Raw genomic sequence first — 11,695 nt, 5'->3', positions numbered from 1 at the left:
ATTCATATATACTGTTAGAGCACTGCACATTGTTGGCTTCAAGTCTAACTCCACTTGTGAACTATAAATCGCTCTGCGTGATGATCAAAAACAAATCTCAAGGGCTACGCTTGCGTGGTGCATGGGCCGGTACCGATTGCAGGAGGTAAAGGTGCACTGTGACCATTAATTATTGGTCGACATAGAAAAATTTAACCATTCCTGAAATTTCCAGCAATACCACGAAGATCTCCTTTTTCCCGTTGGCTCAAAATGACAGGTGAAAATTCTCCGAACAAGAGAAATTTCCCTGCACTAAACATCACTGGGCGTAGATCTTCCATAGTTTCGGCAGCTGGAATTGCCCACAGAACACCTATGGTTGCCCTTCGAGTTCCCTAGTACATTCTCTCATTGTGTGTACTAGAGGTCTCGCCATCATTGCTTCGAAGCCATTTATTGGGCTAACTGCTGCAGCCTTATTCCTTTCCTTAGTGGAAGTTCTATATGGTGGGATTTGTACAATTTCGTGGCATACCCATTTATCATAAAGATAGTTTTCTGTTAGGCCGGGCACATTTCTAAGAGACTTTTAACAGAGAAGCTTTCTTAGCAAATCGCTCCTTTATTGTTAGTCAATTTAAATAAACTATGATCATCGTAACGGGTTTGTGCCTCTCTGCAGCCGCTGAGAACCAGTACAGAGAGAGAAAAAGAAAGATATGAAGAAACAGTAACATTCTTGCAAAAAAAAAAAATGTTTTTACGAGGCGTGATTCTGGGCTGCTTTTGTGCCAAAAAAGTGCCTATTTTGAAATAAAAGTGTGGTTTAGTGATCCGTATCGCGTTAGCACACTTGTGATATCACCCACCGGTAAGCGATCTTTCTCACGCCCACGTTGCCGTGCCCAACACCGCCCGCCGACAATAGAAACATCAGAGCGAAATTAGCAGGAGGCACAGCAGCAAAAACGGCCTTTGAACTATTTTCTGCCACGGCCTCCGAGATTTGACCACCCATCAACAAAGCCACGTTTCTGTTTGCTTGGTTCAACTGAGCCTCGCTAGATGACGCCACCAATCTAGCCTAACCAGGCGAAAACTGAATTTTTCAACCACTCGCGCCGTACACCACCGTAACACAAGGTGCTCCTTTTTTTCCCGTGAATCGAAGCGAAACGAGCAAGTAGCATTTTATTACGTCTCTCGATGCATGGAAGCTTCTTTTTTTATGGCTAGTTTGATTACTAGTGATCAATAGTAGTCGGGCGTTTTCACGTAAGTGACGTCATCAGGACACCATTCTTAAAATGTCCTGCTCGAGGCGCAAATTGTGCCATAGATGCTTAATTTCTCGGTAACGTAAGTAGGACACTGCTGCTGATAATCTTGACGTTTTACACGTTGTTACACATTGCTCTTTCACTCTGACATAAATTTTCATTTACCTTAATTTAGTGTCCCTTTATACGCATATCGCGACATTCTTTTTTTTTGTATTTATCTTTTTTTCGCACGTTATTTTTTTCGCAACGTATGGCATAACCAATGTTGTTCTCAAGAGCAACCAACGCTGCATAAAAGACAGGACGCCAGAAAAAAATATAATTCGTTTTTATTTACACTAATGCCACGAAGCCAAGACTATCCACTCGGCTTCGATAGAGATAGACAAGGAGGAAAGAAAAAATATAAACGATGAAAACAGCGTGACATTAAAAAGAAACTCTTAACATGTAACTCGTATCACAGAAGTCACCCCAAGAAAAAAAAAACTAACTAGTGTGCATTTGGCACTGGCACACACCATTTCACTGAACGTTTCCTTGTTATTGTTTTACGTCTCATGCTCCTTTCCCGAGCGGGCCAACTGGTATGGAAACCAGGTCATTCTCCACAGTCCAGGTCTGGACAGTGAAACCAAACTCTTAAATCAACTGTCGCCAGAGCTATGTGTACAAACTGTTTGCTGCAACATCTCCACTTAATGCTGTTAAAAGTAATATATAACATTTGAGACATAGTAGCCATTTTCACCCACCAAAGATAACAGTTATATTGAGACGCACAGCGGCACCCGGTGCGAATTGCAACATGCTGTCCCTAATCAAAGTGGCAGCAGCATTGCCCGGTGGGTTCCAACATGAAAACTAGAAATGGAGTAAACACCGTTTCAACTTCTGGTATTTGAAAAAAAATAAACTTCACATTGGGCAGGTGTTAGAGTACAGGCTTCAGCCACGGTACAACTCGCACCGATCACCGCTGTGCATAGTTTGAACAAATGCAGCAAAACGGGGCGATAGCAAGGAACCCAACACGACTTAAGCAGAACAAGTACACCTGCTCTATCACATGGTGCCAACACGGCTTTTCAGCCTCTCCCACGCTTTTTCCTTTTATGTAAAACTTTTGAATTTCAGCTAACAAAACGAGGACAAAACCCTCTTTGATTTGGCAGCAACAGATTTTTACCCATTGACATTGCCTCTTTTTCCTTAACAGCCTAATCGTGCCCATGAAATAGCTTTGTAACAGAAAGGCTTGAGCTGCTTGAACATTACGTGTGAAAAATGAAATCTTACGGCTATTAAATTCATCTAGAGGAAAGATAGCAAGGTTAAAGAGCGAAAAATCGATTATTGAATCTTAAATATACAGATATCGCATTGAGCTCCCAAATTTTCGCATTGCATAAATCACTTCATCGTAAATAGAAGGAAAAATCGAAGTATTGAAGTGTCACATTTATAGTCTCAAAGCTCCACAACAATCCCATTGCTATTGGGTAACGTACACAAATTACAACATGAAATTAAACTCTCACACTCGACATACTGTTAAGCTTGCCCAAACCTTCAATGAATGAAACTACTGATGAGCCAATATTAACAAACTTAGACTTGTATATCTAGAAAAGAATGCCTGGGTATTACACTATAATAGGAGATGGCAAAATGTAAGCACATTCAGTGAATCACCGGAACTCCTTTAGCGATTTGCGAGCTTGTTGTTTTGTCATACCCACATTAAGATTTTTCAGACTTTGAGAAACATTTCTCAGTGAGAAATACGGTATAAAAAAAAGAAAGGGAAGTGTTTGCAGCAGTTAATACACTATAACTGACTAATTCATCTTAAAATTCAATGCTGAATCATTCGCAAGTTGGATAACAGGCCTTGTGTAATGAAACGTGCGTTATCTTTTAAAAACTGTTACCCTGGTCATGCGGCCATTTTTTCTAGCGTTTCAGCATGCAAATTACATAAGTACAAGCAAAAAGACGTGGATGACGCAAACATCCATGTCAATCCAGCTCACCCTTGTCTAACGTGCATGCCGAAAAAACTAGAACATTTCCTGCGTTTCACATGCATTCAAAAAAGAGCATTCCAAATCAATTCTGAGCTGCAACTTTGTACAAACAAAATAACATTTAGTCTCTGGAAACCCTCGCCCTAATACAGCCTTATTAAGCGATGCAATATAAGCTTGATGATCGAATCCCAGATGCCATACACTTTTTAACAGAAGGGTCAGAGACGTTATCGTCCCCACAGAAGTGTCTCAATATGCCAAACAGGCGAGAACAACAGAAAGCACGATGACAATATAAACACACGTAGAAAGACGATGCCTTGTACTGACTGGCAGCTGAATTGAACTATAGTAAGTGTATTTAATTGCTTGTCTGTCACAAAAATAAGTCCGTTGTCAGCCAGTACACTGTGTCATCCTGTATAGGCTATCATTTTGTTGTTGCCCGAGTCGATGTGTTCATGTTAATACATAAAGGACGACATGTAGGTACATACAGATAAGCACTTGCACATAGATGCGCACACACGTGCACACACATGAAAGCATCTGACACTCCAGGATAAGGTGAACCACCAAGGCGAGCATCGCGAATCGTACCTATTAAAGTAACAGATCCAACTCTGGGAATACACAGACTCAAAAGTTATGCCAACGTCACTGTACTTCAGCATGGGGCTAAAGTTTAAAATGTTTTCGACTGCACACCTGAGCTCCCTCCGCCAAACGCTTACTTTCTCGTGCTTCTCGTAACCCTAACTTCATACGTTCCGGTAGGCAGGCGAACACAATAGCTGTGTCTTGAACTGGACCTTGACTAGCTGGAAGAGCTTGAAGTTATTCCTGCTAAATGGAAACAAAATGCTAGCAGAATTCCTCATTGACCTAAGGGAGCTGTTTAGATATATGGCAATGCTTTTCTTTAGATGACGGCATTCTGTCAAATCTCCGACTGAGTGTCGTGGTCCTTCACCAGCTCTGCTGCCAGGTCATTCGCACGCTAAACCCTGCTTCGGCATTGTCACTTCTGCCACAAAGAGTAGCCGACAATTGCAGAAATATTCACTCAACCGTCAGTTAGTTATCTAGTTGTATGCACGACCCAGCCTGTGTAATGAGACCTAACAAGTTCACATTGTTTACCAAGTTGACTGGCCAGCAAACTAGGGCAATTAAGGCAATGAATGCATTGGCTTTTTCATACATTAGTTTTCAAAACCAATCTTCAGACAAGCTCTTGATTAGAAAAAAAAAAAAAGCTGGAGCATGATAAAGTTACGTGCATTCCAGCTACGTGATAAAGTGTATAAAGTTACGTGATAAAGTGTATGATAAAGTTACGGTGCATTCTTCTGTCCTACTTCTTTTCTGCGTTAATTTGAGACTTTTGCTCAAATCCCACAAGAGCTATTCTTGACTGCATGAATATGAGAGGACGGAAATTGTCTGAAACTCTGTTCTTTGTTGTTCTTAGCCAGTGCCCCAAAATTCTACATCAGCACCAGTCTCCTCAACTATTACCTCAGTAGAATGACCTTTTTGGATAATCACAGACACCGTCCCTTCTAATCATGCTGCTGTCTGATAGTGAAATCAACCAGTGCAACAATTAAAATTTTTACACCGAGGTACATTATATTTTATTGTGCCATCACTTTTGAAGCCTTGCAGACATTGAAGGCTTTGCCTGCACTCAACCAAGAGCTATTGACTAGTAACACTACCAGACTTTAGAAGCTGCACAGTTTGTCAAGTGCTGCACATGGGATAAACGAGGAAAGCAAAGTACCTTGCCACTTAAGAACGTTCCTTATTAATTAACAGTTAACGTGAAACGGTGAGCTGTCACTGGCTCTGCGCAATCATGTCAGGTTAGGACAAAAAGAAAAACCACTGTGCTCAAGAACCTAAAGTTTTGCATAACTCAAAAGTGGTTGTCGCAAATTATTATTACAAAAAGAAAGCTAAGGGTCACTGCAACCAACTCGTACTTGCTACGAGAATTTGCCTCTTGTATTACGGGGCTATTGCACTACATTAAGCTTTGCCCACAAGCGACCCTTAGCATTCATTAACCAGATAATTGCACTTGATCACAGATCAGGCACCTCAAACTGATGAGAAAAATATCTTGGAAAGTATAAGCCACTCATTTTACTTGCCAGAGATGTTACCAGCTAGAGAAATGATGTCAGTGTTCATTAGGATTAAGTACTCAACCACTATCTGCAGTTATTTTTTAAATAAGCAGCGTCATTCCATTGTCTTGACATCATGCTTTCCTTGTCGTGAATTATGTAGGGTCTGAAGTGAAAAGCGCACTTGCTATAAATGTCTAGACATTTACTACGCCTGAATCATTTGCGTAAGACAAGGTCCCATGCAAGAAAACCTACAATGACTGACATAATTTAAAACTTGCTACGTTTTTACATGTGTTAAGAGACATGGCACCCAAACCTGTACAGAATGTGCCCCTTATTACAGCATTTTGCGACGAAGAATAAACAAAAAATCCATATATTTGCTCGGGAGCAAGGCCTCAGTGCATTTGACACATTTTCCCTCAGGCTGAGGCTAATTTCTTCACGTAGCATGTATTACATGAACTTAAAAGAAAAATAAGTTATGGCAATCGACACATCTTTCGAGCATTTGAAGTTGACACATGAACTATTAAGTGGAGACATGCAATGGGATTAGGCGACAATGATGAGAGGCTGCACCTTATTCTTTTCTTCCTAAAATGTTGCAATACGATACATGCTCTTTATGAATTATGCGAGATCATTTTTGTTGGTTCATCTATCTGCCCTCAGCAGCAACAATGATGATAAAGTTGCGTGCCTGCTAACGCTTTGAATATTCATCCTGCTTTGGACATGCAGCCAAAAAAAAAAAAAGTTGTGGTGTGCATTTAACGAGTGCCTTGCAACTTGCTCGTATGGCAACAGTTGAATCCTGCTCAGATGAAAATCCTCTCTGAGACATCTTTTATGCGGGAGTTGCAGCAAGCTTGCAAAATGGAAATTGCCGCTCTTATGCAATGTAACCCGAGAGCTCGGTTGTCTGTTAGAAACAAGGCGACGCAGATTCCACGTGATAATGTTATGTAGGTGTTGGTGCCAGTGTTGACTAGGGGATGCTACTAGTTATAGAAGAGGTTGAAGTGTCTCGTGGCTCAGAATTGATCGTGTCACACTTGCCTTAAAGCATAGATAGATATGTGGGGTTTAACGTCCCAAAACCACCATATGATTATGAGAGACGCCGTAGTGGAGGACTCCGGAAATTTCGACCACCTGGGGTTCTTTAGCATCCACCCAAATTTTATGCCTTAGGGCCTCTGCAACTGCAGCTCTACACGTATCATTTTGGTGGATGTGCTGCGACTTTTGTCCCCATGCTGTCGTGTCCACCACTTTAGGATGGTAATTACTTCGTGACTCCACTTCAGGATGGCAATTACGTTGTGTCTCTAGTTTGCGACAATGTACTAGAATGTCAAATAGCTCTCCCTAGCTCCATCACTAGGCTCATCAACAATCGTGCATGGCCTCCTCTCCTGAACATCGGCTCGTCGCCACAAGCTTTTTCTAATGGTGTATCTCTTGCTGTGCTGTCCCCTTTAGAAGGCTCGAAAGTATCTGCACTAAACTATAAACAACCATCTGCACTCGCTCGACCTACGGCTCTGACGACACCATCTAACGACAAGTTTACCAAAATGATAGCTCCTCACCTACAACCTTCTTATGCTGACGCCCTCAGTCCCATTTTGATGGCCTACGAAGACATATTTCATTTCGTAGACTGCCCCCTAGGTCGAACCCACCTCGTTACTCATCCGGTCCACACTGGCAATGCTCCGCCCATCCATAGATGTCCCTATCGAGTGCCGGCCGCGAAACATCATGTCATACAAAAAGAGGTCATGAAAATGCTGTTCAATTGGACATTATTGAGCCCTCCTCCAGTCTACGGGCGTCCCCCGCCATTCTAGTAAAAACGGACAATACTTGGAGGTCCCAAACCTGAGACACTTCAACCTCTTCTATGGCTAGTAGCGTCCTCTACTCGACACTGGCACCAACACCTGGGTAACATTATTCTAGTTATCTTGGTGCCCACTGATAACAGTTGTTCTTGATAAGCACCCTGACTGTTTCTATCACCATGCTCATCGAAGAGAGTCAAGTCTTTCTGGCTAAAGAAAGCAAAAAAAAAAGGACCCAAGAACTTTGATTCTTCTTTTGCCTTTCAGGTACTTATTCCACAAGTGAGAACGCAACGTTCTTGCTCACAGACACACAGAAATGTTTCACATTTATCATAAGCATGCGCGGAACCCACGCGGAAAACATAAAATACAACACTTCAGGTGGCGCCAAGACAACGAAAGAAAGTGTCAGCATGTTTGCGGACCGCGAAAACAGAAAAACGAAACAAACGTGAGACTACAAATGACACACCGCAGAAATCGCAGCGTCGGACCTTGGACGCCAAGCTCAACTAACACGCTTTGACGTCGGCTCCCACAGTCCTGCCGCGAGACGGCACAAACGAAGCGTTGTCAGAAAAAACGGCACAAGAGACACGGAAATGCACTTGTTCATTCGTCTGACTTGGAATGAGGATGCATTTTGACACGCGTAAAGAGAAAAAAAAAAAAAGGATGGGGAAGAGGAAATAAAAATTAAACAAGTTATTTGTTAAATTGTTAATGGTACATTCAAATGACGTGCGCCGTGAAGTCGGCACCAGGTGTTGAGGTGGCGATACTGGAAAGACATGACTGAAGAGAAAAGATACATACTAACACTACATACACTTCCACGCTTTGACACTATCAGGTGCTCCAAGCACATTAATGCATACATGGCGTTGATGCGTGTCAAAGAGTCAATACATGCGTGTGCTTGAAAAGTGGCTGGCGCCAGAAGCACGGAGTTCAGCCGCACCACACGCACTTCAAGAAAACTATTCAGGCACATTTTTGGCAAAACAAAATTGTCACGAAAAAAAAAATGTACGCAAGAACTCGGCAACTTTGTGGAAGCTGCATCCACATGTTGAACAAAAACCGACGTTCCGTCCCAGTGGGGCACACGTTTGGCTCGCGGCACTGGCTCCAAAAATGGCAAAACGGCGACCACTCTGCAGTTCACTCAACGAATTACGCACTCGGCTTTTGGGAATGTAGACACCACAGATAACTTTTAACACACCGATGCTTTCATGGCGATCGTCTGGTTAATTTTTTCTTCGCACAGATGGAACCATGGCGTGCGCTGTACGGGGGGGTTGTGAAGTCTAAGCATAGTCACTAGGTAATTAACACTCGGCCTTGGCGAGGCAAGAGCGCAACACACGATAACTTACACGTGCAGCTTGTTTAACGTCATACTCCTCGAACGTGCACTTCACTCAAATTTTCGTCGCACCTTCTTCGGTGCAACAGACACACATCTGGCCTTTTGTGTGTCCACAAAGTGAGGCGAGGTCATCGCTGCAGTTCACACACACAAAAAAGGTGCACCGCGCACTTTCGAAATTCCCCTCGTTTCGTAGAACACTGAGGAAATATAATATTTTAAAAACTCCAAGCCTCTGCCATGGAAGCCCAAGACTCAATGCTTCAACTGTACAATAACATAACTAAAGAACCTCTCGGTACTTTCAACAATGCTAAGAGCAGCCCATTTCAGTTCTGGCTGCAAAACGGAGAGTTATATACAGAACAAACCACATGATATTGGCGTCTCGTGTATCAGAGGCTGGCCCACTGCCTTTATCAGTGGACCATACTTAAATTCGCACTGACGAACTCATACCACTTACGTTATGGATAGGTTAAGGAAGGCTACACAAGGGAACATGCCCATAGTAATCTTGATGCTGTTGTGACTGATCGACTACTGAAGTCCTTTTCAATTGCCATGCGACAGCAGCACACGTCGTACCAGGAGGTGAAAAAAAATTCCGTGTCTCTACCTTGCATAACAAGCTTCCGCAAAAGGCTCACAGCTCCCACTTCACTAGCCTACGGGCCATCCTTTATAGCCAAGGCCAGTACTTTGTATAATAAACATGTGCTATAATAGCACGGGGCCCATATAGAGTGTTTTCTCACGCTCGAGCTCCTATTACACTTGGAAAAACTTTGTTGGCGATGCTCAGAGCCAGTGAAAGTAGCATGTAAGGGCCTTCAGTGTCCCCGTGTTAGTGCTGTTCTGTCATGGTTCTGCACCGGGAAGTCGTTTGTACATGACTATGGCACTGGCCTTAATCGTACGAAGACTGAAAAAGGTTGTATCATTGAATAACAGTAGTGAGGGGTTGCAATGCTTAAGATTACACACTCATACGATACTCTCCGTTGTGTCCTCAGCACTTTCACACACTAGCCTGGGCAGTCCTCCGCCGACATCCACTGCCGCTGAGTCCCAGTCACGCGACTTATCGCGTGACGCGCCTACACGTAGCAGGCCGGTGAACATTTTCTTCAGCTTGTCGTGGGTGGGTGCGAGCGCGGCAATCTCGTCGCACGAGCGCCACCGCTTGGCCGCGTCCTCGGCGAGTGACAGCAGGTGGCCTCCGCCATTGCCGTTGCAGTTGGTCGACGCGTCGCGCAGCAGCGGCCGGGCACTTTCGTCCAGGCTCTTGAGTCCATTTTTGCCCCGATCGGTGGCCCACTGCCGGGCCCTGATCATGGCTTGATCCGAGTTCGAGCAGCCGAACTCGTCCTTAATGCACGGCGATAGCGTGGACTCGTTTCGGCGTGGAAGAATGAGGCCGCCACCGTCTAGGTCGGCCACACTGTTCGTGCGTGACGACGGGGCCTCGAGGAACTCGTGCCGCCGCGGGCCCTTGTACGTGAACGAAGACTCCCGCGATGGCTTGGGACGCAGGATGCCCGGGCTGTCCTGCTTTAGCCGGTGCAAGGCCTGCATGTGCAAAAATGTGCGCTTCAGTCACCATAACATCACAAAGATGAGTATTTCAAAGAGAAAGTTGCAACGACAGAAATGGACAAAGGGAGGTACACCTATGTTGCTCTCTACATTGCCGTCGTCGCCCCTTACACTTTAAACAAGACACCAACCCACTCATTCATACTTACAACAAATGACAGGCTGCAGAGGCCCAGGGCTATTGGCATAAGCTACGGCTTGAGCAGCTATTAGTTATATACGCCTAAGATCAGAGTCTAAGTGCTGTCACTCACATAGCAGTAAATGCTGAAAATAACTGACACCTGTTAAGTAAATGACCACGAATAGGTCGAATCACAATATAAGAAACGCTTACATAACAAAAAATGAGATCCAGATAAGAAAGAAGCTCGCTGGGGTACAAAGAGGCTTAACAGTTAAGGGAAATAATTGAACTGGGGATATCACAGGAGCCAATGTTTCAAAAATAGGGCGAGTCTCTTATCAGGGCAGCATTCCTTTGTAGCTTTCCTTATATACACCTCATTCACTCTCCCATAACCTGATTGGCTGCAGGAGAAGCATTGAGTTTCAACAACTGAGGCTAGAGAAGAATGGGCAACTTGTACGTAAACATGTTGCAGGGGCAGGTAGTTGGGCAACTCTTGTTGATGAAGCATTTGCTTTGGCAACATTTCCTGTTAAATGATTGCTCACTACACAGTCAATATATAACAAACTGATCATTGCCCCATCACCGTAAAGTTTAGCAAGTACACATATATTACAAAGTTACTTTTGTGTCCCATGCAACAAATTTCCATCAAGATGGTTCGGTACTCCAGTACAATTACTCATGTCAACTAACCAATGCAGCAAGTTGAGTGAAAACTGGAACCAGCAGCTCCAGTTATGATTAACTTCTTCAAGGTAAAAGGAAGAGGGCAAATGAACTGAGGGCTTGTTTGATTGTTAGACACAACCTAATGAAATGAAGAAGGCTGTAGGGCCGGACATTATCTAAAGTCTTTAACTGTAGTATCGTAATAACGACATAAATGCAAAGAAACTGAAGTGGACAAAAAAGCAACATTGTCACTGGTACAGACTGAACCTACTACCTTTGGATAATGCATCCGATGCCCTACCGAACGACGGACAGTAGAAGCGTGGCCCGGAATTTTTTTCACGAGGGACAGGAGGGTGTCACAACAATACTCTACGCATGTACGTGCATGTGTTCGTACACGTGCGAGAGTATATAATACCCATGCAAAAGTTTTAAACTTGGGTAAGGGAAAGTTCGAACCCTACCTTACTATGAAGTCCCTGAAAAAAAAAAATAATAAAGCAGCGCCAATCACACCCCTTCACCTCTACCTCCCCTCCCCGCAACCACAGCAGTGCCTCTAGAGGGTCCACCAGGAAACTATGAATGCGAAAGCACGCGAGCGCACTGGAC

General features: G+C 43.8%; 1 protein-coding gene across 1 annotated transcript in view; it reads right to left on the bottom strand.

Moving 5' to 3' along the window:
• Nucleotides 1-1,577: 1,577 nt before the first annotated feature.
• Nucleotides 1,578-11,695, bottom strand: part of LOC119179303 (receptor-type guanylate cyclase Gyc76C) — a 410,240-nt gene continuing 400,122 nt past the window's right edge. Inside the window, exon 24 of the mRNA XM_075868918.1 lies at nt 1,578-10,245. Within this exon, the coding sequence (XP_075725033.1) occupies nt 9,661-10,245 (585 nt within the window). The 3' untranslated portion in view covers nt 1,578-9,660. The remainder of the gene's footprint in view (nt 10,246-11,695) is intronic.

Source organism: Rhipicephalus microplus, chromosome 7, assembly GCF_043290135.1.
Source record: "Rhipicephalus microplus isolate Deutch F79 chromosome 7, USDA_Rmic, whole genome shotgun sequence".
Lineage (NCBI taxonomy): Eukaryota > Metazoa > Arthropoda > Arachnida > Ixodida > Ixodidae > Rhipicephalus > Rhipicephalus microplus.
The sequence above is the reverse complement of the archived record's forward strand: the minus strand, read 5'-3'. Positions and strand labels throughout refer to the sequence as shown.